At 44.0% G+C, this 24,908-nt stretch overlaps 2 protein-coding genes across 3 annotated transcripts in view; one reads left to right on the top strand and one right to left on the bottom strand.

Annotated features, from left to right (window-relative positions):
• TESC (tescalcin) overlaps positions 1–8,491 on the top strand; it is a 35,876-nt gene extending 27,385 nt beyond the window's left edge. The window contains exons 5-8 of the mRNA XM_034405956.3: positions 648–709; positions 822–929; positions 6,798–6,845; positions 8,205–8,491. Coding sequence (XP_034261847.2) covers positions 648–709; positions 822–929; positions 6,798–6,845; positions 8,205–8,282 — 296 coding nt within the window. The 3' untranslated portion in view covers positions 8,283–8,491. The remainder of the gene's footprint in view (positions 1–647; positions 710–821; positions 930–6,797; positions 6,846–8,204) is intronic.
• Positions 8,492–13,854: 5,363 nt separating this feature from the next.
• Positions 13,855–24,908, bottom strand: part of FBXW8 (F-box and WD repeat domain containing 8) — a 68,586-nt gene continuing 57,532 nt past the window's right edge. For both annotated transcript variants that reach the window (XM_060683768.2, XM_060683769.2), the window contains 3 exons: positions 18,375–18,548; positions 16,443–16,559; positions 13,855–15,611 (listed from right to left, as the gene is read on the bottom strand). In XM_060683768.2, the coding sequence (XP_060539751.2) occupies positions 15,467–15,611; positions 16,443–16,559; positions 18,375–18,548 (436 nt within the window). In that variant the 3' untranslated portion in view covers positions 13,855–15,466. The remainder of the gene's footprint in view (positions 15,612–16,442; positions 16,560–18,374; positions 18,549–24,908) is intronic.

The following is a 24,908-nucleotide window of genomic DNA, read 5'->3' as shown; positions in this document are numbered from 1 at the left end:
GTATATTTATACAAAGTCAGCTTATTGCCCCCACAATCTGGGTCGTCACTTCACCTACCTTTGAAAGGATGGAAGGCTGAGTCAACCTGGAGCCTTGGCGAGATTCGAACCCTGCAGTAATTGCAGGCAGCTGGTCTTAATAACCAGCTTAATAACAGGGTGCCTTAAACCCCTGTACTACCAAGGCGTCGTTTGACTGACGGCACCCTGAGGAGTCCCTCTCTGTGGGAGGATATTGGCCAGTGGGAGGCTATTGGTGGCAGAAGGCGGTCTCGTACATACCCAGGTCCTAAGCCATGATATTGCAAAAACCCCATTCCCTCCCCACTCCTGGGAGAAGGATACTACAAAATCTCCATTCCCACCCCACTCCAGGGGAAGGATATTGCAAAAATCTCCTTTCCCACCCTACTCGGGGGAAGGATCCTGCAAAATCTCCATTCCCACCCCACTCTGGGGCCAGCCAGAGGTGGTATTTTCCGGTTCTCCGAACTATTCAAAATTTCCGCTACCGGTTCTCCAGAACCTGTCAGAACCTGCTGGATTTCACCCCTGGTCTTAACCCAGGATGGGTTATGCCTGTTGCACCTCAAATGGATTGAGCAGTCATGATGGCTTATGTTTCTCTTTCCCCTTGTGTCTTCCAGTCCTCTTCCACATGTACGATGGAGACAGTGACGGCAAGATCACCTTGCAGGAATACAGGAATGTAAAGTATCATTTTGGCCTTCCACTCAACCTGTTGCTCTTTCGGTGATCTGTTGCTGCTCCTCCTCCTCCTCCTCCTTCTCCAACCGGTTTTACTTGCTTCTCCTAGCCAGGTGGTCCAGCAGATGCTCTCGGGAAACCCACACCTGGATAAGGAATCCGCGAGATCCATAGCAGACGGAGCCATGATGGAGGCTGCTAGCATCTGTGTGGGACAAATGGTAAGTTTGGGCAATGGTCCTCCAGAAGAGGAGAAGGGGCTGCAGCTTGGCCATCAAGCATGGGGAGTTCTTTCTCCAAAGAGATGTTCTACCTTTAGTCTGTTAATTCATTCATCCAATGTATTGATTTATTTCTCCCATTTACTTATTCAACTTGCAAACTTGATCCGGGGGGCAACCAACACAGAATTAAAATCATAGTCAAGATAAAACAAAACAGAAGTTCAAATCCAAGATGGAATGGAATGGATTGGAACATATAGAGAATAGAATATATAGAGAATAGAATAAGAATAAGAATAAGATTAGGAATAGGAATAGGAATAGGAATAGGAATAGGAATAGGAATAGAATAGAATAGAATAGAATAGAATAGAATAGAATAGAATAGAATAGAATAGAATAGAATAGAATAGAATAGAATAGAATAGAACAGAACAGAACAGAACAGAACAGAACAGAACAGAACAGAATAGAATAGAAGAAGGAAGGAAGAAAGGAAGGAAGGAAGGAAGGAAGAATGGGAATGGAATGGAATAGAACATATAGAGAATAGAATATATAGAGAATAGAAGAATAAGAATAGAAGAAGGAAGGAAGGAAGGAAGGAAGGAAGGAAGGAAGGAAGGAAGGAAGGAAGGAAGGAAGGAAGGAAGGAGAATGGAATGGAATGGAATAGAATATATAGAGAATAGAATATATAGAATAAGAATAAGAATAGAATAGAAGAAGGAAGGAAGGAAGGAAGGAAGGAAAGAAAAAGAAAGAAAGAAAGAAAAGAAAGAAAGAAAGAAAGAAAGAAAGAAAGAAAGAAAGAAAGAAAGAAAGAAAGAAAGAAAGAATGGAATGGAATGGAATGGAATGGAATATATAGAGAATAGAATTAGAATAGAATAGAATAGAATAGAATTCTTTTATTGGCCAAGTGTGATTGGACACACAAGGAATTTGTCTGGTGTATATGCTCTCAGTGTACATAAGGAGAATAAAATACATTAATCAAGAATAAAAAGATACAACACTTAGTGGTAGTCAAGGTTACTAATAAGCTATCAAATCATAGTAGGAAACAAATGGAAACAATATAATTGAAAGCTACAAGCAACATGGTTATAGTCATAAGTGGGAAGAGATAGATACTAGGAAGGAAGAGAAGAAGAATAGTAATACGGTCTTAGTAAATTATTTGACAGTGTTGTGGGAATTAGTTGTTAAGCAGAGTGATGGCATTTGGGGAAAAACTGTCCTTATGTGTAGTTGTTCTGGTGTGCAGTGCCCTATAGCGTTGTTTTGAGGGAAATTAGAATTGTTATTGACTTCTGAGAGTTTAACAGAATTGGGACCAATTGAACATCGGTTATGCTTAGGGCAATGCTCTTTCTTAATACTAAATTTGCAATTGTTTGAAATTGCCTTGAATAGCATTGGCATTTAGACTTATATACCGCTTCACAGTGCTTTCCAGCCCTCTCTAAGCAGTTTACAGAGTCAGCCTATTGCCCCCCAACAATCTGGGTCTTCATTTGACCCACCTCGGAAGGATGGAAGGCTGAGTCAACCTTGAGCCTGGTGAGAATCGAACTGCCAAACTGCAGCTAGCAGTCAGCTGAAGTAGCCTGCAGTGCTGCCCTCTAACCACTGTGCCACTTCGGCTCTTACATTATAAATTCTTATAAATTCCTCAGTCTTTAGAGATAGGGCAGGTCAAAAAAACCAACATCAGAAATATGCTTGAAATTTAGTTTACTGAGATAAGCTCTTACAGCATCTCGAAAGCTTGATATTTTCTCTTCCTTCCTTTTACGCCAAGGATAGCAAAGTTAAATTTCATTCTCACGCGGTCTTGTTTTCTCACGCTGACCTCGTGTTTTGCAAATAATCTCTGCCTATTCTCTCCAAGGTCAAACTTATGTTTTGTCTATGCCATTTCTCTTTCAAATGTTTGGGATTTTATACTGCTTGTGCTGCCCTCCAGGGGATATACAGTAGTGGCCAAAATTGTGGGAACTTTTTGGGAAAAGTGTATTTTCTAAAACTAGCTAATAACACCACTTTTTTTGGGGGGGGGGAGCAGTACCATAAAATTATATATCAATGGAAAGATCATTGAATCAAGAATGTCATGCAATAACTTTTATGATGGATTTGCTATTAGAATAGCAGTGTAAAGAAGAAAAGTGAAACGCGTAGGAAGAAAGGAGATGTACAAAAATGATCACCCTAGAAAAAACGAGATCTACAAAAACGATCACCATGTCAGTTAATATTTAGTTGGGTGTAATCTTTAGCATGAACTACGGCCTTACAATGTCTTCCCATGGAGTGAACCAACTCTTTGAGTTCTGCAGCTGTTCTCATGTGAAACCAAGATTGAATGGCTCTGATGATGCATTGAGGACTTTCTCAGATGTGGGTCCTTCCACTCTGGTTTTCAATGCCACCATCAGAAGGGCTGCGTAGCTGTGCCCAGGCCCGTCACAAAGAGCCTTGGTACTACAGTGGTTTAAAGCACCCTGTTATTAACACAGCTGCCTGCAATTTACTGCAGGTTCGAATCTCGCCAAGGCTCAAGGTCGACTCAGCCTTCCATCCTTTCTAAGGTAGGTGAAATGAGGACCCAGTTTGTGGGGGCAATAAGCTGACTTTGTATCAATATACAAAAGAATGAAGGCTATTGCTTAACGCATTGTAAGCCGCCCTGAGTCTCCGGAGAAGGGCGGCATATAAATCAATTTAAAAACAAACAAACAAACAAACAAACCACAGGCCAACTTTAGAAGCAACTCCATGGAGCATTTCAGAAGGTGCAGATTTCCCCAAGTAATATCGGAAAACCGGAGGGTGAGGAATGATGAAGAGTTCTGCCTGGTCTGGTCTGGATGAAGGCAACTTACTAAGGTCTTTGGTGCCTTCTAGGGTGATTCATCTTGAGCCTTAGGTCAACTTTTATTGTTTGCTCATCTTTATCAAGAGCATGATAGAAGAAAACTAGCCGAATCATGCCGAACATAAGATTTCCAGGTGCTGTTGGACTACAGGCCCCAGCATCCCTTAATCTGGCCTGAGGCTGCTGGGAGTTGTAGTTTAGCAACATCCGGACAGGTTTTCTGCCTCTGCTACTATTTTATTCTTTGTATTCATTATCTATCTCTCGACCTGCCTATTTATCTATCATCCATCCATCCATCCATCCATATCTATCTATCTATCTATCTATCTATCTATCTATCTATCTATCTATCATCTATCTATATCTATCCTCATCTCCATCCATCCATCCATCCACATCCATCTCTCTCTCTCTCTCTCATTCTATCTATCATGTCTATATCTGTCCGTCTAAAGTATCTATCTGTCTCTATCATCTCTCTCTCCCCGTCTCCATCCATCCATCCATCCACCTCACTCTCATTCTATCATCTGTCTGTCTCTATCATCTCTCTCACTCCGTCTCCAGCCAGCCAGCCATCCTTGTCTGTCTGTCTGTCTGTCTGTCTGTCTGTCTGTCTGTCTGTCTGTCTATCTGTCTATCTATCTATCTATCTATCTATCTATCTATCTATCTATCTATCTATCTAGAAAATTCTGGAATGTACCTCATCTATATTTCATCTGGTTATCCATTTTTCTATCTATCTCTATATCTCTTCTCTATTTCCTCTTTCGCTCTCTCACTCTCTCTGCAATATCTTTTTTGCTTTTTTGCTTGTAGCCCATGGAGTGCGGTGGGGGGCATTATATGTCTCATAAATAGAAAAATGCTTTTTGTAACGTGACTGCTGCTAAAACTGAAATGAATGCGGTACAGCCACCATATACCAACTCTATTAAAAATACCAGTTGTGTAATCTCTCACTGAATGATTTAAGAGACATCGTTGTTGTCGTGTGTTCAGTTTTCCTTCTCCCTCCTTGTCTCTTTTTCCTTGTATCGTGTCACCTTAACTATAAATGTACAGGCTGAATGGTATAAAAAAGACCTTTTTTGCAGGAACTTTAGCAGTTTCGTTAATATAAGATAACAACTCGATCCTTCTTGCAACCCATGTAAAAAACAGAGAGGCCTTGATAGGATGATCACAATTGCCCTTGTGACTTTTTTCCAAGTGTCCCTGTGTAAAAAAACAACAACACCACAGAGTCTCTTGCATCCTTTTTTTTTTATTTAAATAAATACCAAAAAAGAAAAAGAAAGCATCCAATTCTAAGGGGAGAAGTTAAAAAAAGAGAAATGAAAACATGCAGAAGATATATTTACAGAATGTCTACATCAATAAACGGAAGTGATGATTCATTACAGACATTCATCGCTAATCTATATTAATCAATGGTGCAAACCACAGAATAGTTCCAGCCATATGTTTGTCTTTCCAGTGCTGAACAATACAGAAAGTCTCTCGTCTATAAAAAGTATTTCAATTGTGCAGATGTCAGCTCCCACTTGCGCGAGATAAATTTCCAAAGAATATAAACATTTGAAAGTATTAAATCTTAAAAAGTTGAGTCACCGCATGTGGATTCCTTCAGCCCCCAAATAGAACAATATATTTAAATAAAACATTATTTTCACTGAAGTGCTAACAACACAAAGTCCTCGACAACAGTATTATTTCTGGTTGATTTAAAAAAAAAAAATCTAATCAGATGTTTGGCTTTTTTAAAAAAATCTTTTTTTATTAGTTAAGTAAAAGCTGCAAACAAAATTGTTGCCATTTTTAATTTTGTTCACAAAAGTCACCTCTTGAGGTAGGAGCCATCAATTTGAATTAATAAATTAAACAATATTATTTCTGGTTGGATATTTGGCTTTTTTTAAAAAATCTTTTTTTTATTAGTTAAGTAAAAGCTGCAAACAAAATTGTTGCCATTTTTAATTTTGTTTACAAAGACACCTCTTGAGATAGGAGCCACACAATTCAAATTAATAAATTAAACAATATTATTTCTGGTTGATTTTTATTTTTTTTTAAAAAAAATCTAATTGGATGTTTGGCTTTTTTAAAAAAATCTTTTTTTTATTAGTTAAGTAAAAGCTGCAAACAAAATTGTTGCCATTTTTAATTTTGTTCACAAAGTCACTTCTTGAGGTAGGAGCCATCAATTTGAATTAATAAATAATAAATAAACAAAAAGATAAGCACAGAAAAAGATTCCTACACATACTGAAAGGATTTAAAAGAAAAGAAGAAAAAAAAAGATTTCAAAACTATTATAAAATGGGCATTCTGGTAGCCCCTTTTGCTTTCTATACCCCCTCCCTTTTTTCTCCAGCCATTCAACTGATTTAGTTAAATATTTTTATACTTTGGACGTTTCTGTTTGCATCATTTTTGACTATTATACACTGTTTCTTTTTCAATATAAACCGCATTTTAGTTTGCTTTACTACGTATGATGTGATATGTTGCAGATAAATAAATCACCCCTGTGTGAATTTGGTTAGAGTTCTGCTGTAAATATATCTGCTCAGTTTTTCCACTGCTGTATATTCTTTCATTTTAGTCTCCAAACATGGCGACTTTAAGACTTGTGGACTTCAGCTCCCAGAATTCCCCAGACAGCAGTGCTGGCTGGGGAATTCTGGGAGCAAAAGTCCACAAGTCTTAAAGTCGCCATGTTTGGAGACCCTTGTCCTATACATATGGTTTTCTTTCCAATGTGATTCTTGCCGCTGTCAGCGATCACCTTATTATGCTTTTCATTTATATCCCTTGGGGTCAGACTTAACACAGATATCCCTGGTTTTAATTCCAATTCCATCTTTGGGAATTTCCTGAACGTTAGGGTGTATTTCCTTTTCGACTTCTCCTGATTATTTCCTTTTGATTTTCCCTTCCTGAAATGAATCTCTTTTCCTTCCTAATTTTAGGAGCCGGACCAAGTCTACGAAGGGATCACATTTGATGATTTCCTGAAGGCGAGTCAATCATTTATATATATATATATATTTGCATTTTTATCGGCTTGCATAGAAAGAGGAGGCTGGCCCGTAGGACCGTATGCTCTACTCAGCTCTGCCAAGCAAACCCACCTGCAATTTTTAAAAAATATTCATTTTCAAATTCACAGAAATAATCTCCAGTAATGGTTTTTCAACACGTCTCCCAAATAATCAGCGTAGGGGAGAAGTGGACTGGGAGTTCTTCAAACATCAGTTAACTTCTGTGTTTCCTCAAAAATAAGACATCCCCGGATAATAAGCCCAATCAGGCTTTTGAGCGCATGCAATAAAATAAGCCCCCCCTGAAAATAAACCCTCCCCGAAAATATTTAAACACATGCACAGCTGGTCCCCGCCATTTCCTCTGGTTAGAGTTAGGGAGACAGAGCTGGAAATCAGGTAAGATGGCAAGAGGAGCCCCGTTTTGCTCCACGCGCCCCAAAATAATAAGACCTCCCTGAAAATAAGGCCAAGCGTATTTCAGGGTTCAAAAAAAATACTAAGACAAAGTCTTACTTTCAGGGAAACATGGTATTTTGCAAAAATTGCTATACGGATAGTTTTTCTACCTACAAACTTTACAAGGGTGGGTAAAGCTAAAGGTAAAGGTTCCCCTCGCACATATGTGCTAGTCGTTCCCGACTCTAGGGGGCGGTGCTCATCTCCGTTTCAAAGCCGAAGAGCCAGCGCTGTCCCAAGACGTCTCCGTGATGATGTGGCCGGCATGACTCAACGCCAAAGGCGCACGGAACGCTGTTCCCTTCCCACCAAAGGGGGTTCCTATTTTTCTACTTGCATTTTTTACCTGCTTTCGAACTGCTAGGTTGGCAGAAGCTGGGACAAGTCACGGGAGCTCACCCCGTTACGCGGCACTCGGGATTCAAAGCACAGAACTGTTGACCTTTTGATCAACAAGCTGAGTGTCTTAGCCACTGAGCCACCGCGTCCCCACAAGGGTGGGTAGGGTTAAGTCAATCGTGCAAAGGAAAATGGAGAAGAGTCCTCCTTATAGGAGATGGGCAAAAGGTTCACAGCAAAAGACTTTGGGCACCTCAAACAGGACCAAGTGAAGGTCCTGTTTGAGGTGCCCAAAGTCTTCTGCTGTGAACCTTCTGACCATCTCAAGTGAAGGTAGGGAAGTACATGTATCACCTTTGAAGTGAATTCCTCTTTCCCCCAGCTATTTTTTGGGGGGGAAAGATCTAAGGCCAAGGCAACTGTGAGTTGAGTTCTGGAATGCAACATTTGCGCCTTCTTGAAGTACGACTTAAGATTGCAGGGTTGTCTTCTCCTCTATTAACTCTGGGTTTTTTTTAATCCCCCTTTCAATGCCAGATATGGGAAGGCATCGACATAGAGACCAAGATGCACGTTCGCTTCCTCACGCTGGAACCCATGGCGCTCTGCTACTGACGGCGGCGGAGTAGCTACAACCGGGTGGTGGGGAGGCTTTGGAGGAGATGGCCAGGGGCTTGTTTGGTTGGGTGGGAGGGCCAACGTGTCTGATGGAGCAGCTGCCACGGAGCCACGAAGTTCAGACCAGCCACATGGATGGATTCCCATCTTGGGTTGAAGACTCAACTCTTCTGGCCTCCAGTAAAAGGACCTCAGTTCTGATGCAACGCTGTAGTGCTTGCTACGTTTGTGCAGTTGTGTTTTACTTCTAGCTTTCTGGGCTGAGATAAGCCCCCCAAACACCCCCAGTCAGAAGGGGGTGCCATCACTGCCCACAGTAAGTCAGCTTTTGGGACGAATGGCTATATATATATTACAGGTAGTCCTTGACTTAATGACCACAATGGAGTCCAATTGTTCCTAAGCGAGGCATTTTGTGAGTTTGGCTCACAACTTTTTTACAACTTTTTCTTGCAACCTTTGTTAAGCGAATCACTGCAGTTGTTGAGTTAGTAACACGGTTGTTAATTGAAGCTGGCTTCCCCGTTGACTTTGCTGATCAGGTCACTAAATGTGATCACATAATTCCAGGACACTGAAACCATCATATTCAGAAGCTTGGTAATTGACCCATATGAGTCAATTGCCAAGCTTCTGAATTTTAATCACATGCCATGGAGATGTTGCAATCGTAAATGCGGAAAACGATCACGTTTAACATTCGCCGTTCAGTGATGTTATCACTTCCAACGGTCACTAAATGAACTGTTTTAAGTCAAGGATTACCCATACTAGCTTTTAAGTGGTAATTATATATAGACATTCTTCTATGCACATATTAGCATTTATGTAGTTCTATTTATGTACTAAAATATGCTAATATGCATATGTGTATATATATATATATATATATATACACACACACACACACAGATGGGCATAATTTGTCTGTTCCTGGAATGAACTAATTATGCTAACAAATCTGTGTGTGTATGTGTGTATGTAATACACACATTACATACACACATACTGCTAACAAATCTGTGTGTGTATGTGTGTATGTTTTTTTGAGCTGGAGCTACAAAAAAAACCTTGGCTACGTAGGGAAAACCTGGCCAGAAGAAAAAAACATATATATATATATATACACACACACACACACGCACATATTATATATATATTATATATATACATATTATATATATTATATATATATATTATATATATAAGCCCCCAATGTTTCACTTCTCATCCAAGAAGCTTCTTCAGTTCTGACTGAATGGTGGGGAATGGAACGATTTATATTCTTTGCAGTCATCTGGTCCTTAACACTCTGAAGGTAAGTCGTTAGCTCTCTTGAGGGTCATTGAGGCCATTTGGGTGTTTATCTGTACCCTCGGGGTCATCTGAATCAGGGTGCAAATGGATATGGGGCCTTCTTGGGACTGCCGAAAGGACCGTGTCGGAGACAGTAGGTAAGTGGTGTCGTATCCCTCCCCCTCTGTTGAGAGCATGCTGTTCAGTTTTAACACAGATGGCCTTTGCCCCCCCCCCCTTTCAAGGCAGCCTTCCCCTCTGTCCTGAATGTGGACTTTGCTGTCTTCGAAAGAGCGACCTTGTCTTTCAAATGCAGATGGACTGCTGAATCTTGTCCTGGTGGGTTTGTTCTCCCATGTTGTGCCATGCGAATGTGAAGTGGTTGTTTTGTTTCTCCGATGTACAGATCTGCACGTCTCACTGCATTATACTGCATATTTTACCCCTTGGGGTGGACAAACTTCTGCCTTAGTGTAGTGTTTCTCAACCTTGGCAACTTTTAAGACAGGTGAACTTCAACTCCCAGATTTCCCAAGTGAGCATGCTGGTTGAGGAATTCTGGGAGCTGAAGTCTACACATCGTGAGGTTATCAAGGTTGAGAAACACTGTGTGTATTCTTGGGCTGAAAAGTGTGCATGTGTTGTGTTGGTTGAAAATCTTCCTGATCTTTTCAGATATTCCCGCAACATATGGTCGTTGCTTCATCTGTTGTTCTCTTCGTCTCTTATGGAGGGCAAACGATCCTACTGGATCTTTATCTGGATTTGATGAAGGCCCAGTTGGGATAGTCACAGGTTCTGAGGCGTTCTTTGATGTTTTAGTTCTTCTTTTCCCTCTTTGACGGTAGATAAACTTTCAGCCCAGTAGCGTAGAGTTCTGACGACTCCCATGTTTGTGCTCCAGTGGATGGTGAGAATAAAATGTAAATTGGGTTTTCCGTATACTTTCGTGTTGGAAGGATGAATCTTGTTGTGATGGGTTGGTTCTCCTACATCGTGTCATGCGTTTGTGAAGTGGTTGTTTTGTTCTCAACGCTTGGCACAACAGAGGAGAACAAACCCATCGGGCCAAGATTCCGCAGTCCATCTGTCCATGGGGATTTTCAGTCATCCAGGTCGGGGTTCTTCCAAAGGTCCTTTTTCCAAGAGGCCACTGGACTTCCTTTGTTTTTCCTTGAAGACATTTCGCTTCTCATCCAAGCAGCTTCTTCAGTTCATCGCTTCAACTGAAGAAGCCTCTTGGATGAGAAGTGAAACGTCTTTCAAGAAGACAAAGGAAGTCCAGTGGCCTCTTGGAAAAAGGGCACTGCATTTGAAAGACGAAGGCCACTCTTCTGAAGACAGCAACGTCCACATTCTGGACAGAGGAGAACAATAGTTTGAAAGGGGGGGACGGAGCAAAGAGGCCATCTGTGTTAAAACCGAACAGCTCTCTCTCAACAGAGGGGGGGAGGGATATGCCACCACCTCTTTCTGACACGGTCCTTTCGGCAGTCCCAAGAAGGCCCCATACCCATCTGCACCCTGATTCAGGTGACCCCCCCCCTCCGAGGGTACAGATCAACCCCCCCAAGTGGCCTCAACGACTCTCGAGAGAGAGAGCTAACGACCGACCTTCGGAGTGTTAAGGACCAAGATGGCTGCAAAGAATATAAATCCTTCCATTCCCCACCATTCAGTCAGAACTGAAGAAGCTTCTTGGATGAGAAGCTGGGCGGCAAAAAAAAAAAAAAAAAAAAAAAAAAAAAAAAAAAAAACCACCAACCCAAAACGTAAGCACCTACCCCACGCACACACATTCAATTATATTCAAGTCACAGAGTGTCCGGGACATTGCCATGTTAGGACATACCCCTATTACTGTGTGTGTCTGTGTACATTAACACAAGATACATACATAGACATACAGTAATCTAGGCTAAGGGGGGGGGGCTTCTTCCTAATAGATCTTAGCCTATAATTACTCTGTGTGTCTGTATTAAGAGACAGACACATAGTAATATAGGCTAAGATCTATTAGGAAGAAGGCCCCCCCTTAGCCTAGATTACTGTATGTATCTTGTGTTAATGTACACAGATACACACAGTAATAGGTATGTTCCCTAATCTAGGGCTGGGCAAATGTGGGCCCTTTTACAACCTGTGGACTTCAACTCCCAGAATTCCTGAGACAGCCTGGCTGTCTCAGGAATTCTGGGAGTTGAAGTCCACAGGTTGTAAAAGGGCCCACATTTGCCCAGCCCTGCCCTAATCTATGGTAATATGTTTATTGCATCTACATATTACCATACATTAAGGTGTGTACTCCATATTAAGGTTACGAGTTCTGGGCTGCAAAAGTAGGAGCAAGCCACTAGTGCAGGGGTGGGCAACTGTGGCCCTTTTACAACCTGTGGACTTCAACTCCCAGAATTCCTGAGACAGGAATTCTGGGAGTTGAAGTCCACAGGTTGTAAAAGGGCCACAGTTACCCACCCCTGCACTAGAGGGCAGCTAAACGTTATTTTGGCGCCCTCTAGTGGCCTGCCATGTTTTTGCAGCCCAGAGCTGGTAAATCCTTAGAGCAGTCTTTTTCCAAACTTGGCAACTTTTTAAAGAGGTACGGGCTTTCAACTCCCAGAATTACTCGGGAGTTGAAGTCACCTCACCTCTGACAAGTTTGCAAAACACTGCCCTCGCTCGTACACACAATAATATACATCCAGCTACGAAAACAAATACTGTACCTTTACAGGGAGGATACGTGCGATGAGGGTGTGGCTAACTGATGAGGGCTTATAAATCCGAAATAAATCTATCTTGGTCTCCTTAGTCTCCCAATGGGCAGCAGGGAGCTGGAAAAAAAGCCTAGAAACTAGTGGATTGGGATTTCGCTGAACTAGGGCTGCAGAAAAATCTTGGTTTACGTAGGAAGAACCTGGATAAAGAGAAATACATACATACATACATACATATATTATATATATATTTGTCTTCTTAAGTTTTCGTGGGTGTGCATATGCAAAAAATTAAAATCTCAGGTGTTTTCCCGCATCATTGTAAGGATTTTTAGAAGATTTTAAGCTGGGATTTTAACCAGAATTTTAAACATTTTAACCAACTTATTTACAATGACGCCGGAAAACACCCGACATTTTAATTTTTTGCATATTTTATATATATATATATATATATATATATATATATATATATATATATATATATATATATATATATACATACACATACACATATACATATACATACATACATACATACATATATATATATATATATATATATATATATATATATATGTTTTCTGAGGTTTTCGCGGGTGTTTATATGTAGGTCTTTGGTTATTCGGGTTTTCTCCCGCGTAAACTTGGAGGTTTCTTGGCAATGTTTCGACAAAGTCTCATTCGTCATGATGACGAATGAGACTTCGTCGAAACGTTGCCAAGAAACCTCCAATTTTACGCGGGAGAAAACCCGAATAACCAAAGACCTCTCTCTCTCTCTCTCTCTCTCTCTCTCTCTCTCTCTCTCTCTCTCTCTATATATATATATATATATATATATATATATATATATATATATATATATATATATACACACACACACACACACACACACACACACACACACACACACACACACACACACAGAGTATTTTTTGGAGTATAAGACGCACCTTTTTCCCCCCTAAAAGGGGGTGAAAATTTAGGTGTGTCTTATACACTGAATGTAGCCTCTCCCACCCACTGGCCCCCACCCTTTGGCCTCTGCCTCCCAGCAGTTTACCTCCTTGCAGCAAGAAGAAACAGCCCATTTCAGCTTCAGCACATCCTGATTAGCACAAGTGGATTGGATTGGCTTCCCGACTCTCAGCTGATTTGCTCTCAGCTGTTCTGCGCAGGGCTCTCCTGCTTGCTGCAGAGGTAAATTGCTGGAGCAGATTTTTTTCCCCCTTGTGCTAATCAAGCTATGCTGAAAACGCAAATGAAAATAAAGCAGGCTGTTTGCTTTTTGCTGCAACGAGGCAAAATTGCTGGGAGGCAGAGGCAGATTTCTTTTTCTTCTTTTCCTCACCCAAAAAGGTAGGTGCGTCTTATACTCCGAAAAATATGGTACACATGTGTGCTCGACTTACCTGTGGGTGGAATGGCCATGGAACATGTGGCAGGACGGCCTCTGGATCTTTCCCCAATTTGGGGTTTCAAAAACAAGCGCCGCTGACAATAAAACAGCCATTTTTTCAAGCACGCAAACCCCCTCGTCCCGAGACCATTGCTTAATAAAGAGATTTTATTTACAAGAACGCCTCCCAAAGTCCAACACCTTCTCCAGATGTTGCCGGTAGATCTCCAGATGTTGTAGGTAGCGTTGGTGCCTCCTCCAGAAAAGCAGCGTTGAACCAGGTGCAAGGAATGGACTCCCCACCCCCAGTTCCACCAGCCTGAACTCTGCACATGTGGGCTAAAGCCAGTGTTACTACCTCCTGGATCTTGGGCTACGGCCTTTGCGATTACCTCCTGATTCTTGCCTATCTATCGTGGGTCCTGTGGGCCACCATCTCTTCTACGATCAGGGTGACCGACTTCAGGGGTGGGCTGCTGGGGGATTCGCAGAGGTTCGGGAGAATCTCTAGCTAAGATTTTGTGCAGTTTGGAGAACCCCCCAAATCCCACTTCTGGCTGGCCCCGCCCACCCCTCCCCTCCCAGGAGTCACCACGCGGCCCGTTTTGGATGTAGCTAAGTGCAGGGCATGCGCGGAGGCTTGGGGTGGGTGAAAAACGGGCCTTCCGGAAGTTCGGGAAGGCCCGTTTCCGGCCTCCAGAGGGCCTCTGGTGCCTGGGGAGGCCATTTTCGCCCTCACAGAGGCTCAAAGAAAGCCTCCGGTGTCTGGGGAGGGCAAAAACACACACACCTGCCGCCGCCATGGTGCAGGAGGCTGACTAGGGCAGTGGTTCTCAACCTGTGGGTCGGGACCCCTTTGGGGGTCGAATGACCCTTTCACAGGGATCACCTAAGACCATCGGAAAAAACATATTTTCAATGATTTTAGGAATAATTTTATGGTTGGGGGGGTCACCACAACATGAGGAACTATATTAAAGGGTCGCAGCATTAGGAAGGTTGAGAACCACTGGACTAGGGCATTCCTGGAAACCCTTGCTGAAATTTTTGAAGCCCACCCCTGATCTCTTCGTTCCTACAGTGGTGTTATGAGAGGTATTGAAAGACCCCCATGTGGCCCCTTCTGCTGCTGCCTGCTTGGCCAGCCCGAGTCCTCCCCCAAGAGCTCTGCAGGATCTCCATCCTTGAGGTTCCCCTTCTCCACGGCCCAGCTAAGTTGGGTCTTCCCTTGTCCCAAAGGTGATTTTTTTCAAAGGGCCGCTGGATTTTCTTTCGTCTTCTTCTTTTTTTTAATTTGATTTATATGCCGCCCTTCTCCGGAGACTCAGGGCGGCTTACAATGCGCTAAGCAATAGCCTTCATCCTTTTGTATATTTATACAAAGTCAGCTTATTGCCCCCACAATCTGGGTCCTCATTTCACCTACCTTAGAAAGGATGGAAGGCTGAGTCAACCTTGAGCCTGGTGAGATTCGAACCTGCAGAAATTGCAGGCAGCTGTGTTAATAACAGGGTGCATTAAACCACTGTACTACCAAGGCTCCTTCTTGAAGACGTTTCGCTTCTCATCCAAAAAAGCTTCTCGGATGAGAAGCGAAACATTTTTGAAGAAAAGAAAAGAAAACCAGAAAATCCAGCTGCCACTTGGGGGAAAAAAAGGACCTTTGGGACAATCATGACTTGGGACGATGAAAAATCTCCACAGACGTTCCACAGACGGCCTTCTTCTTGGGCCTCCACAGACACAGAACTTCTTCCCAATGCTGCCTAGATGTTGTCATAGGGGACCACGAGGCCGATATTGTAGTTGTAGCCGATCGTTTCGTTGTAAGAGGAGCGGCAGATGGGAAGGACGCTCTCCGCCGCCAACTGGTCCACGGAGAACTCGTAGGCGTAGATGACGCCTCGATGCCTGTTGAGAGAGGAGCAGTGAGAGAGAGAAGGGAAAAGAAAGTACCGTATTTTTTCGGACTATAAGAGGCAAGGGAAAATTTTAAAATGCGCTGAAATGGATAGGTTAACCAAAGAATTACAAGAAAAAGAAGAATCAGACTATTATAAAATATGGAATAATTGGTATAATTGGTTAAAAAATAGAAATATACAAAAAATATAGGGGATATATTACCGATTGATACATATATATGTAATAAAAAATATTATTAGATTAAAGAGAGGTGAAGGAATATATTTATAAGTAGAATTGTAGAACGTCACTCTGAAAAAATGCTTAAGAAGAAATTACACTCTTTTTGTGTATATGTTGTATAAATGTTTGTTGTGTATATGTTATGTATGTCTTTTTTAATATTTATATTCAATAAAAACTATTTTATAAAAAAAAAAAAAAAAGAGGCACTTTTTTGTTCTCCCAAAAGGGGGCGAAAATGTCCGTGAGTCTTAGAGACCGAATATTGCCGAAGCCCCACCCACCCGCCATATGTTTGAGCTCCGCATGACCTGTTTTCGGTTTTGGTGGCTTTTTGGGCCTGTTTTCAGGGCTTTTTTTGGCCTGTTTTTGAGGCTTTGGGGGCCCATTTTTTAGGCTTTTTCGGCCCGTTTTCAGGGCTTTTTTGGGCCTGTTTTTGAGGCTTTTTGGCCCATTTTTGAGGCTTTTTTTCAGCCCGTTTTCAGGGCTTTTTTGGGCCTCTTTTCAGGGCTTTTTTCAGCCTGTTTTCGGGGCTTTTTTCGGCCCGTTTTTGAAAATGGATAAAGTACCAATGGGAAAGTGGCCAGCTCTCACCTTCGGTGAGCGGTCAAGTCGTCGTCCGTGATGCTGGCGCCCCGGGGAGTTTTTTCATTGGGGACGTTGGCCGTGATGAGGCTGTGGGAGTTGAAGCGGAGGTGGCGAACTGGGTGCCTGGAAAAAAAGGGACACGCAGAGTCTATCAGGGAATAGGAATAGGAATTAGAAATAGAATAGAATAGAATAATAGAATAGAATGGAATAGAAATAGAAATAGAAATAGACTAGACTAGACTAGACTAGAATTAAGGAGTAGAGTAGAGTTGAAAATGAATAGAATAGAATAGAATAGAATAGAATAGAATAGAATAGAATAGGATAGGATAGGATAGGATAGGATAGGAGGAGAGGAGATTATAGAATGGAAGGGGAGGAGAGGAGAGGAGGGAAGGGAAGGGAAGGGAAGGGAAGAGAAGGGAAGGGAAGGGAAGGGAAGGGAAGGGAAGGGAAGGGAAGGGAAGGGAAGGGAAGGGAAGGGAAGGGAAGAGAGAGAAGAGAAGAGAAGAGAAGAGAAGAGAAGAGAAGAGAAGAGAAGAGAAGAGAAGAGAAGAGAAGAGAAGAGAATATGGAAAGAAGGAAGGAGAATGGAATGGAATGGAATGAAGAAAGAGTAGAGTAGAGTAGAGTAGAGTAGAGTAGAGTAGAGTAGAGTAGAGTAGAGTAGAGTAGAGTAGAGTAGAATAATATCAATATAAAATTGGAATAGAACAGAACATAATAGAATAGAATAAAATAGAATAGAGCTTGGAGGTCTTCTAGTCCAGCCCTCTGCTCCAGCAGGAGAACCTATTGTCAGACCTGGAAGCCATCTTTTCACCTTTGAGCCTTCAGGCCTGCCACAAATCCTACTGTGGGAAAATGTGAGGGGGGGGGTTGTATGGAGTGAAGATGATAGGTAGTCAAAATAACATTCTTTCAAAAAAGTCAAGGCCACTCTTCCCTGCAGCTGTGCTGAGAAGATTGAGGAGGCATCTTCTGTTCCGGAGGGTACCTGATTGGTTCAGGTGATGGACATGTGGGTGCAGGAGGAAGGGACTTGAACTTTCTTTTGGGGGAGGAAAACCCCGAAGCTCTCAGATTCGGGTTTTCCCAGATGCGCCAATATGACATCTCTAATAAAATGGAACTTTGAGGAAACTCAAGTCTTGGAGTTTGATTTCGTTGAGGGTGTTACTTGGCACCCTGACACCTATGCTATTCCAGAGAAGTGACTGTCCAGTCTCTTCTCAAAAACCTCCAGTCACGGAGCGCCACAACTTCCGGTGGCAAGCTGTTCCACTAGTTAATTGTCCCCATCACTGACGGTTGCTAATTTAACCGCCGAAGAGATTCACTCAGCAACGGTGGCAAGAAAAGGTTGTAAAATGGAGAGAAACTGCTTAGCAACTGCCTCGCTTAGCAATTGGGCTCAATTGTGGTTGTAAGTTGAGGACTACCGACGTATGAAAATCTCAAAGCCCCACTGATTTTTTTTAAAAAAAAAACATCTCTCTCCAGGGCATGGAGGATGTCCCATAACGCCTCTCGAAGCGAACACAAGGCTGTCTGTCTTGTGATATGAGAGAGAGAGAGAGAGAGAGAGAAAGAGAAAGAGAGAAAAAGAGAGAGAGGGAGAGAAGATAGCAGAAAACTATATTTCTAAAAGCAGAAAAATAGTTTTGAGCGCCCTCAAGTGGATCCTTTCTGAAATGCAGCTGGAGCAGGAAGAAATGGAATAAGAAAAATAGTAAGAGAGGAGGAGGAGGAGGAGGAGGAGGAGGAGGAGGAGAAGTGGTGGGAGCTTCATCCCTGGAAGCTTTAAAAGAAGAGAATGGACTGCCATCTGTCAGAAATGGTGTAGGGTCTCCTGCTTGGGCGGGGGGTTGGACTAGATGACCTCCAAGGTCCCTTCCAACTCTGTTAATCCTGTTAAAGCAGGTAGGATCTCACCTGGCGTGCATTTCCCAGAGCTTGTTGCCCATCCGCTGGTCCCACACGCAGACCAGCCCTTCCTCTCCGCCGCTGACCACCTTCCAGTCGTCCATCTGCACCGCCGAGACCCCCAACTGATGGCCGCAAAGCGAGGAGACAGGCTCACTTCTGCGGAGGTCGTACACCATCACCCTGACAAAGCAAGACAAGGGACTGTCAATATTTAAGGGGGTGGATGGGGAGATTATACCTGCCCATCCTGCATGTTTAAATAGGAGGGCAATCTACTAGTCCCTGAGAAGAAACACTGTCTGGTGTTTGAGCTTTTGGTCCTATTTCTTTGCAACAAGAGGATGCAGATCGCCACTGAATACGGGTGGTCTTGGACTTACGACCACACTTGAGCCCAGAATTTAATTTAATTTAATTTAATTTAATATTTAAATTTATATACCGCCCTTCTCCCGAAGGACTCAGGGCGGTGAACAGCCAGAAGTAAAAAACATCCAATACAAAATATAAAAACAATTGAAAAGTGAATTAAACAATTTGGCCCGACAGTTAAAATCCCCCATTAAAAATCCAAATTAAAATACAAAATTGGAGAGATTAGGCCAGCCCGACTTAATGAAATAAAAAGGTTTTGAGGGCCTGATGGAAAGTACATAAGTCCGGAATTGTCCGTATCTCCGGGGAGAGCTCGTTCCGGAGGGCTCCAATTTATGTTGCTAAGTGAGAAATTTGGTGAGTTTTGTCCCACGTTTTATGACTATTCCTGCCACATTTGGCAACCGACTCACATTTATGACGGGCTGCAGTGTCCAGAGGTCACGCGATCCCCTTTTAGCGACCTTCTGACGGGTCAAGTCAACGGGGGAAGCCCGATTCACTTAACAACCTTGTGACTAACTTACCAAGGGCAGTGACTCATTTAACAACTATGGTAAGGAAAGTCGTAAAACGGGGGCAAAACTCACTGCCTCACTTAGCGATGGAAATTTGGGGCTCAACTATGGTCGTAACTTGAGGGTTTACCTGCGGATGGAAAGACTACAGGGTTAAGTCTAGAGGCCCTCATCAAACAGACGATCTAGTTATTCTCCTTCATCCGAACCAACGAGGTATTTTCTGGCGTGCGAGGCTTTCTTGGAGCGGTTCCACAGTGACAAAGGTAAACTGGATCTGGATATGGCAGTTCCACTTACCGTATTTTTCAGAGTATAAGACGAACTTCCCCACCCCCCCAAAAAAGAGGGTGAAAATTTAGGTGCATCTTATACACCGAATGTAGCCCCGCCCACCCACCGGCCCCCACCCTTTGGCCTCTGCCTCCCAGCAATTTACCTCTTTGCAGCAAACAGCCCGTTTCAGCTTCAGCACAGCCTGATTAGCACAAGCAGCTGATTGTCGGTTGGATCGGCCTCCCGACCATCAGCTGTTGTTTCAGGCTGCAGGGATTGCCATTGCCTATTGCCGCGCGGGCCTCGGCTGTTTGCTGCAAGGAGGCAAATTGCTCGGAGCAGAATTTTTTTTTTCCTTGTGCTAATCAGACTGTACTGAAACTGAAACAGGCTATTTGCTGTTTGCTGCAAGGAGGCCAACTGCTGGGAGGCAGAGGCAGATTTTTTTTTTTCTTGTTTTCCTCCCCAAAAACGGTAGGTGCGTCTTATAGTCCAGAACGTTTTATAAAAATACAGTAGCTCTCTCAAGGATCAGCAATCCTTCTGGGAGTAGGTCTACTTCCCTTCTACAGCCAGCCGCCGTCGCCACATAACTGCATAACGTTAAAACGGGAGCCCAGACGATCAGAAGCGAAGCCGATCTGACTCACAACTTCTGAACCTCTTGGGGCCCCCACAGCCCAGGATGGTGGTGTTAGGAAAAGCCAATCAACAGCTTGTGCTGGGAGTATCGCGTCGGCTTTATCAAAATGAGAAATCGATGTATGATTTCATGGGGATCCGTCGGGAGCAGAACAATCCTGCGTGAGGATTGATGGAAAGTGTCTTGGTAAATTACCCTCTGGAGGCAAATGGGGAGGCCAATCTTCTGTAGCCTGCATGGGCTGGACTCTTAACACCCAGCAGCCAGGCAAGACATGGGGGTGGGGGAGAGAAAGAAAGAAAGAAAGAAAGAAAGAAAGAAAGAAAGAGAGAGAGAGAGAGAGAGAGAGAGAGAGAGAGAGAGAGAGAGAGAGAAAGAAAGAAAGAAAGAAAGAAAGAAAGAAAGAAAGAAAGAAGGAAGGAAGGAAGGAAGGAAGGAAGGAAGGAAGGAAGGAAGGAAGGAAGGGAAAGGAAGAAAGAGAAAGAAAGAAAGAAAGAAAGAAAGAAAGAAAGAATGAATTTCTGAAGGCCAGCTGTTCCACTGGTTAATTGTCCTCACTGTTAGGAAGTTTCTCCTTAATGCCAAGTTGCTTCTCTCTTTGATTAGTTTCCAACCATTATTTCTTGTCCTGCCCTCCGGTGCTTTGGAGAGGGAGGGAGGGAGGGAGGGAGGGAGGGAGGGAGGGAGGGAAGGAAGGAAGGAAGGAAGGAAGGAAGGAAGGAAGGAAGGAGAAATTGCCACCCACCCTGAATATGCATTTTCTAAACTTTCACCAAACATAAAATGCCCAACGAATAGGCAACCTGATGTGCTGCAGATGTTTTGGTCTTCCATTTCCACCAGTTTCAGGCCGAAGGGCCAATGATGAGGAATGGTGGAAGGTGCAATCCATAACACCTGAAATACATCACCTTGCTTACCCTTTGTCTTGATTTAAGCGATGCATTAAGGCTTAAGCCATAACTTGGTTTTGGCTGAGGGAGGAGGAGGAGGGGGAGGAGGAAGAAGAGGTGGGGAGGAGGAGGGGGAAAAGGAAGAAGAAAAGGAGGAGGAGAGGAAGAGGAACAGGAAAGGAGGAGGAAGAAGAGGAAAAGGAGGAGGAGGAGGAGAGGAAGAGAAGAAAGAAAACAAGAAAGCAAAAAAGCAAAAAAGCAAAAAAGAAAGAAAGAAAAAAGGAAGGAAGGAAGGAAGGAAAGAAATAAGGGAGAGAGGGGAGGGAGGGAGAAAGAGAAAGAGAAAGAGAAAGAAAGAAGGGAGAGAGGGAGGATGAAAGAAAGAGAGAGAGAGAAAGCAAAAAAGAAAGAAAAAAGGAAGGAAGGAAGGAAGGAAGGAAGGAAGGAAAGAAAGAAATAAGGGAGAGAGGGGAGGGAGGGAGAAAAAGAAAGAGAGAGAGAAAGAGAAAGAAAGAAGGGAGGGAGAGAGGACAAAAGAAAGAAAGAGAGAGAGAGAGAGAAAGAAAAGAAAGAAAGAAAGAAAGAAAGAAAGAAAGAAAGAAAGAAAGAAAAAAGGAAGGAAGGAAGGAAAGAAAGAAATAAGGGAGAGAGGGGAGGGAGGGAGAAAAAGAAAGAGAGAGAGAAAGAAAGAAGGGAGAGAGGGAGGATGAAAGAAAGAAAGAGAGGGAGAGAGAGAGAGAGAGAGAGAGAGAAAGGAAGGAAGGAAGGAAGGAAGAAAGAAAGAAAGAAAGGAAGGAAGGAAGAAGGAAGGAAGGAAGGAAGGAAGGAAGGAAGGAAGGAAGAAAGAAAGAAAGAAAGGAAGGAAGAAGGAAAGAAGGAAGGAAGAAAAAAAGAAAAAGAAGAAAGAAAGAAAAAGAAAGGAAGGAAGGAAGACAGAAAGACAGAAAGACAGAAAGACAGAAAGAAAGAAAGAAAGAAAGAAAGAAAGAAAGAAAGAAAGAAAGAAAGAAAGACAACTTGTGAACTGGAGCCCACCAAGGAGAGCAGTGGCGGTGCCAGGACTTCCATTGTTCAGCATTCCTGCTCTGATCCAAAAATAAGCCCTCCCTTTAGCCTCCTTTAATGAAAAGGCTCCACGGGAGCCGGCGAATAACTCTATTCCGACAATTAGAGCAAGAGAAAAAAGAAAAAAGAAAAAGAAAGAAAGACAACAAAAGTCTCCAGCCGCGCGGGAACCATCTGACAGGTTGGAAGGAGGAAGGGCGCGCGGATGGGCTGGGCCTCTCCCAACACCTCCGCCGGTGCCCGTCGTTTGTCAGAACATCCACAGATGGAGTCAACAAAGCCCCCGTCCCCCTTCCTCCGGTTCCGAGGGAGGAAGAAGCTCGGCAAAAAGTCCTTCCCGGGCACCGGCAGAAGCCTTTCCAGCCCCCCATCCCTGACGGTGCCCGCACGCGGGGCCTGGCTCGCTGCCCGCTGGCGCCACGTATGCTAATGAGCCTCGCCTTCAGATTTCCCCCAGCCCTGGCTGAGGCTTTGTGGCTTCATTAGCGGAGAGCGGGCTTCCAGGCGCCGGTGCCCAGGGAAAAACAAGAGACGCGCATTTCGAATTGTTTTCCGACGTCTTCCCAACCTGCCTCCTCTCTCCTGGCTCTGGGTCGGCGGCTCCAGGCTGCTCCTTCCTCCCGGATACGGAATTATTTATTTATTTATTTATTTATTTGCCGCCCTTCTCCGGAGACTCAGGGCGGCTTACAATGTGTTAAGCAATAGTATAGAAGCCTTGATAGTACAGGGGTTTAGTGCACCCTGTTATTAAGACCAGCTGCCTGCAATTTCTGCTGGTTCGAATCTCTCCAAGGCTCAAGGTTGACTCAGCCTTCCATCCTTTCTAAGGTGGGTAAATTGAGGACCCGGTTTATGGGGACAACAAGCTGACTTTGTATAAAAAATATACAAAAGTATGAAGGCGATTGCTTAACGCATTGTAAGCCGCCCTGAGTCTCCAGAGAAGGGCGGCATATAAAATCAAATTAAAAAAAAAAAAAAATTAGCCTTCATCCTTTTGTATATTTTATACAAAGTCAGCTTATTGCCCCCACAACCGGGTCCTCATTTTACCCACCTTAGAAAGGATGGAAGGCTGAGTCAACCTTGAGCCTGGTGAGAATTGAACTTGCAGTAATTGCAGGCAGCTGGATGTTAAATGCTGCCTTAGTAGGAGGCATTAGCCTCCTACGCCACTCAGGCATTTTATTTTATTAAACTTGTATGCCGCCCTCTCTCCCAAAGGACTCAGGGCGGCTCACGACGATAAAAAACACATAAAATTCACTATTCAAATATAAAAAACCAATACAATCCCCTTTAAAAAACCCCTTCAGTCCAATCCGGCCAGGCCAAATAGCCATGTTTTGAGGTCACAGCGGAAAGAGCGAAGGTCACGGCGCCACAGAGCCTGAGTGGCGCAGCAGACTAATGTTACTGTTAAACATAGTATTTAGCTTCCAGCTGCCTGCAATTACTGCGAGTTCAAATCTCACCAGGCTCAAGGTTGACTCAGCCTTCCATCCTTCCGAGGTAGGTAAAATGAGGACCCGGATTGTGGGGGCAATAAGCTGACTTTGTATAAAAAAGAACACCGCTTGGGGGGGGAGGCCGAAAGCCCTACTAAGCAGGTATATACAAAAGTATGAAGGCTATTGCTTAATGCCTTGTAAGCCACCTGAGTCTCCAGAGAAGGGTGGCATATAAATAAAAAAAAAAAAGAGAGAGTAGGCACATCCACAGAGAAGGCCTGCTCCCTGGGGGTCGCCAGCCGACACTGTCTGGCCGACGGGACCCCAAGGAGGCCCTCCCTGTGAGAACGCACCGGGCGATGGGGAGCTGTCGCTGGCCGCAGATGGTCAGCCAAATACCCCGGGCCTAAGCCATGTAGGGCTTTATAGATGATTACCAGCACCTTGAATCTCACCCGGAGGGCAACCAGTAGCCAATGCAGGTCCCGCAGGAGGGGTGTAACATGAGAGTGTCGGGAGACTCCCACCACTACCCGCGCAGCCGTATTCTGCACCAGCTGAAGCCTCCGGGTGGTCTTCAAGGGCAGCCCCATGTAGACAGTATTGCAGTAGTCAATCCGGGAGGTGACGAGCGCATGAGTGACTGTGCACAGGTCATCACGGAATTGGTTGGGGAAAGGGAAGGAATGGAGAATTCTGAATTTCTCAGAGCAGGGGGGGAAACTGGTTGGCGCCAACTTTGGCCGGGGGGTGGTGGATGGGTAGTGGTGGTCGGACTAGATGGACTACAACAGTGATGGCTAACCTTTTCTGGACCGGGGGCTCAAAGCACGTACACCCAAACTGCGCACGAATCCCCAAAATGCAAAGCACGCATGGCCCCCCGCCCCCACGCATGGCCCCCCGCACTTGCCCTGCCCCCTGTGCATGCATTAATGGGGCCCCTCCCGCATATGCCCCCACCCCTAGCGTATGCATCACAGAGACCCAAAGACCAGCTGGCCGGCGGGAGGCGTGCGTGTATGCACGGCAGAGCTGAACTGGGGTGACAGCTCACGTGCCCACAGAGAGGGCGCTGCCATCACGGGTGTAGGGTCTCCTGCTTGGGTGGGGGGTTGGACTAGATGACCTACAAGGTCCCTTCCAACTCTGTTAATCTAATCCTTGATGCATTAGGTAATGGTTGGCTGCTGTTTCCCTTTCTTTTTAAGAGTCCCATCGGTCTCCTCCCCTCTTCCATCTTCGGTGGATGCAGTTGGTCCCCTCCCAGCAGTGTCCTCGAAATATGCCTCCCCCTTCTTTACTGACGGTCACAA

The sequence above is a fragment of the Pantherophis guttatus genome, chromosome 17 (genome assembly GCF_059756535.1).
Source record: "Pantherophis guttatus breed Tessera chromosome 17, ASM5975653v1, whole genome shotgun sequence".
Classification (NCBI taxonomy): domain Eukaryota; kingdom Metazoa; phylum Chordata; class Lepidosauria; order Squamata; family Colubridae; genus Pantherophis; species Pantherophis guttatus.
The sequence above is the reverse complement of the archived record's forward strand: the minus strand, read 5'-3'. Positions and strand labels throughout refer to the sequence as shown.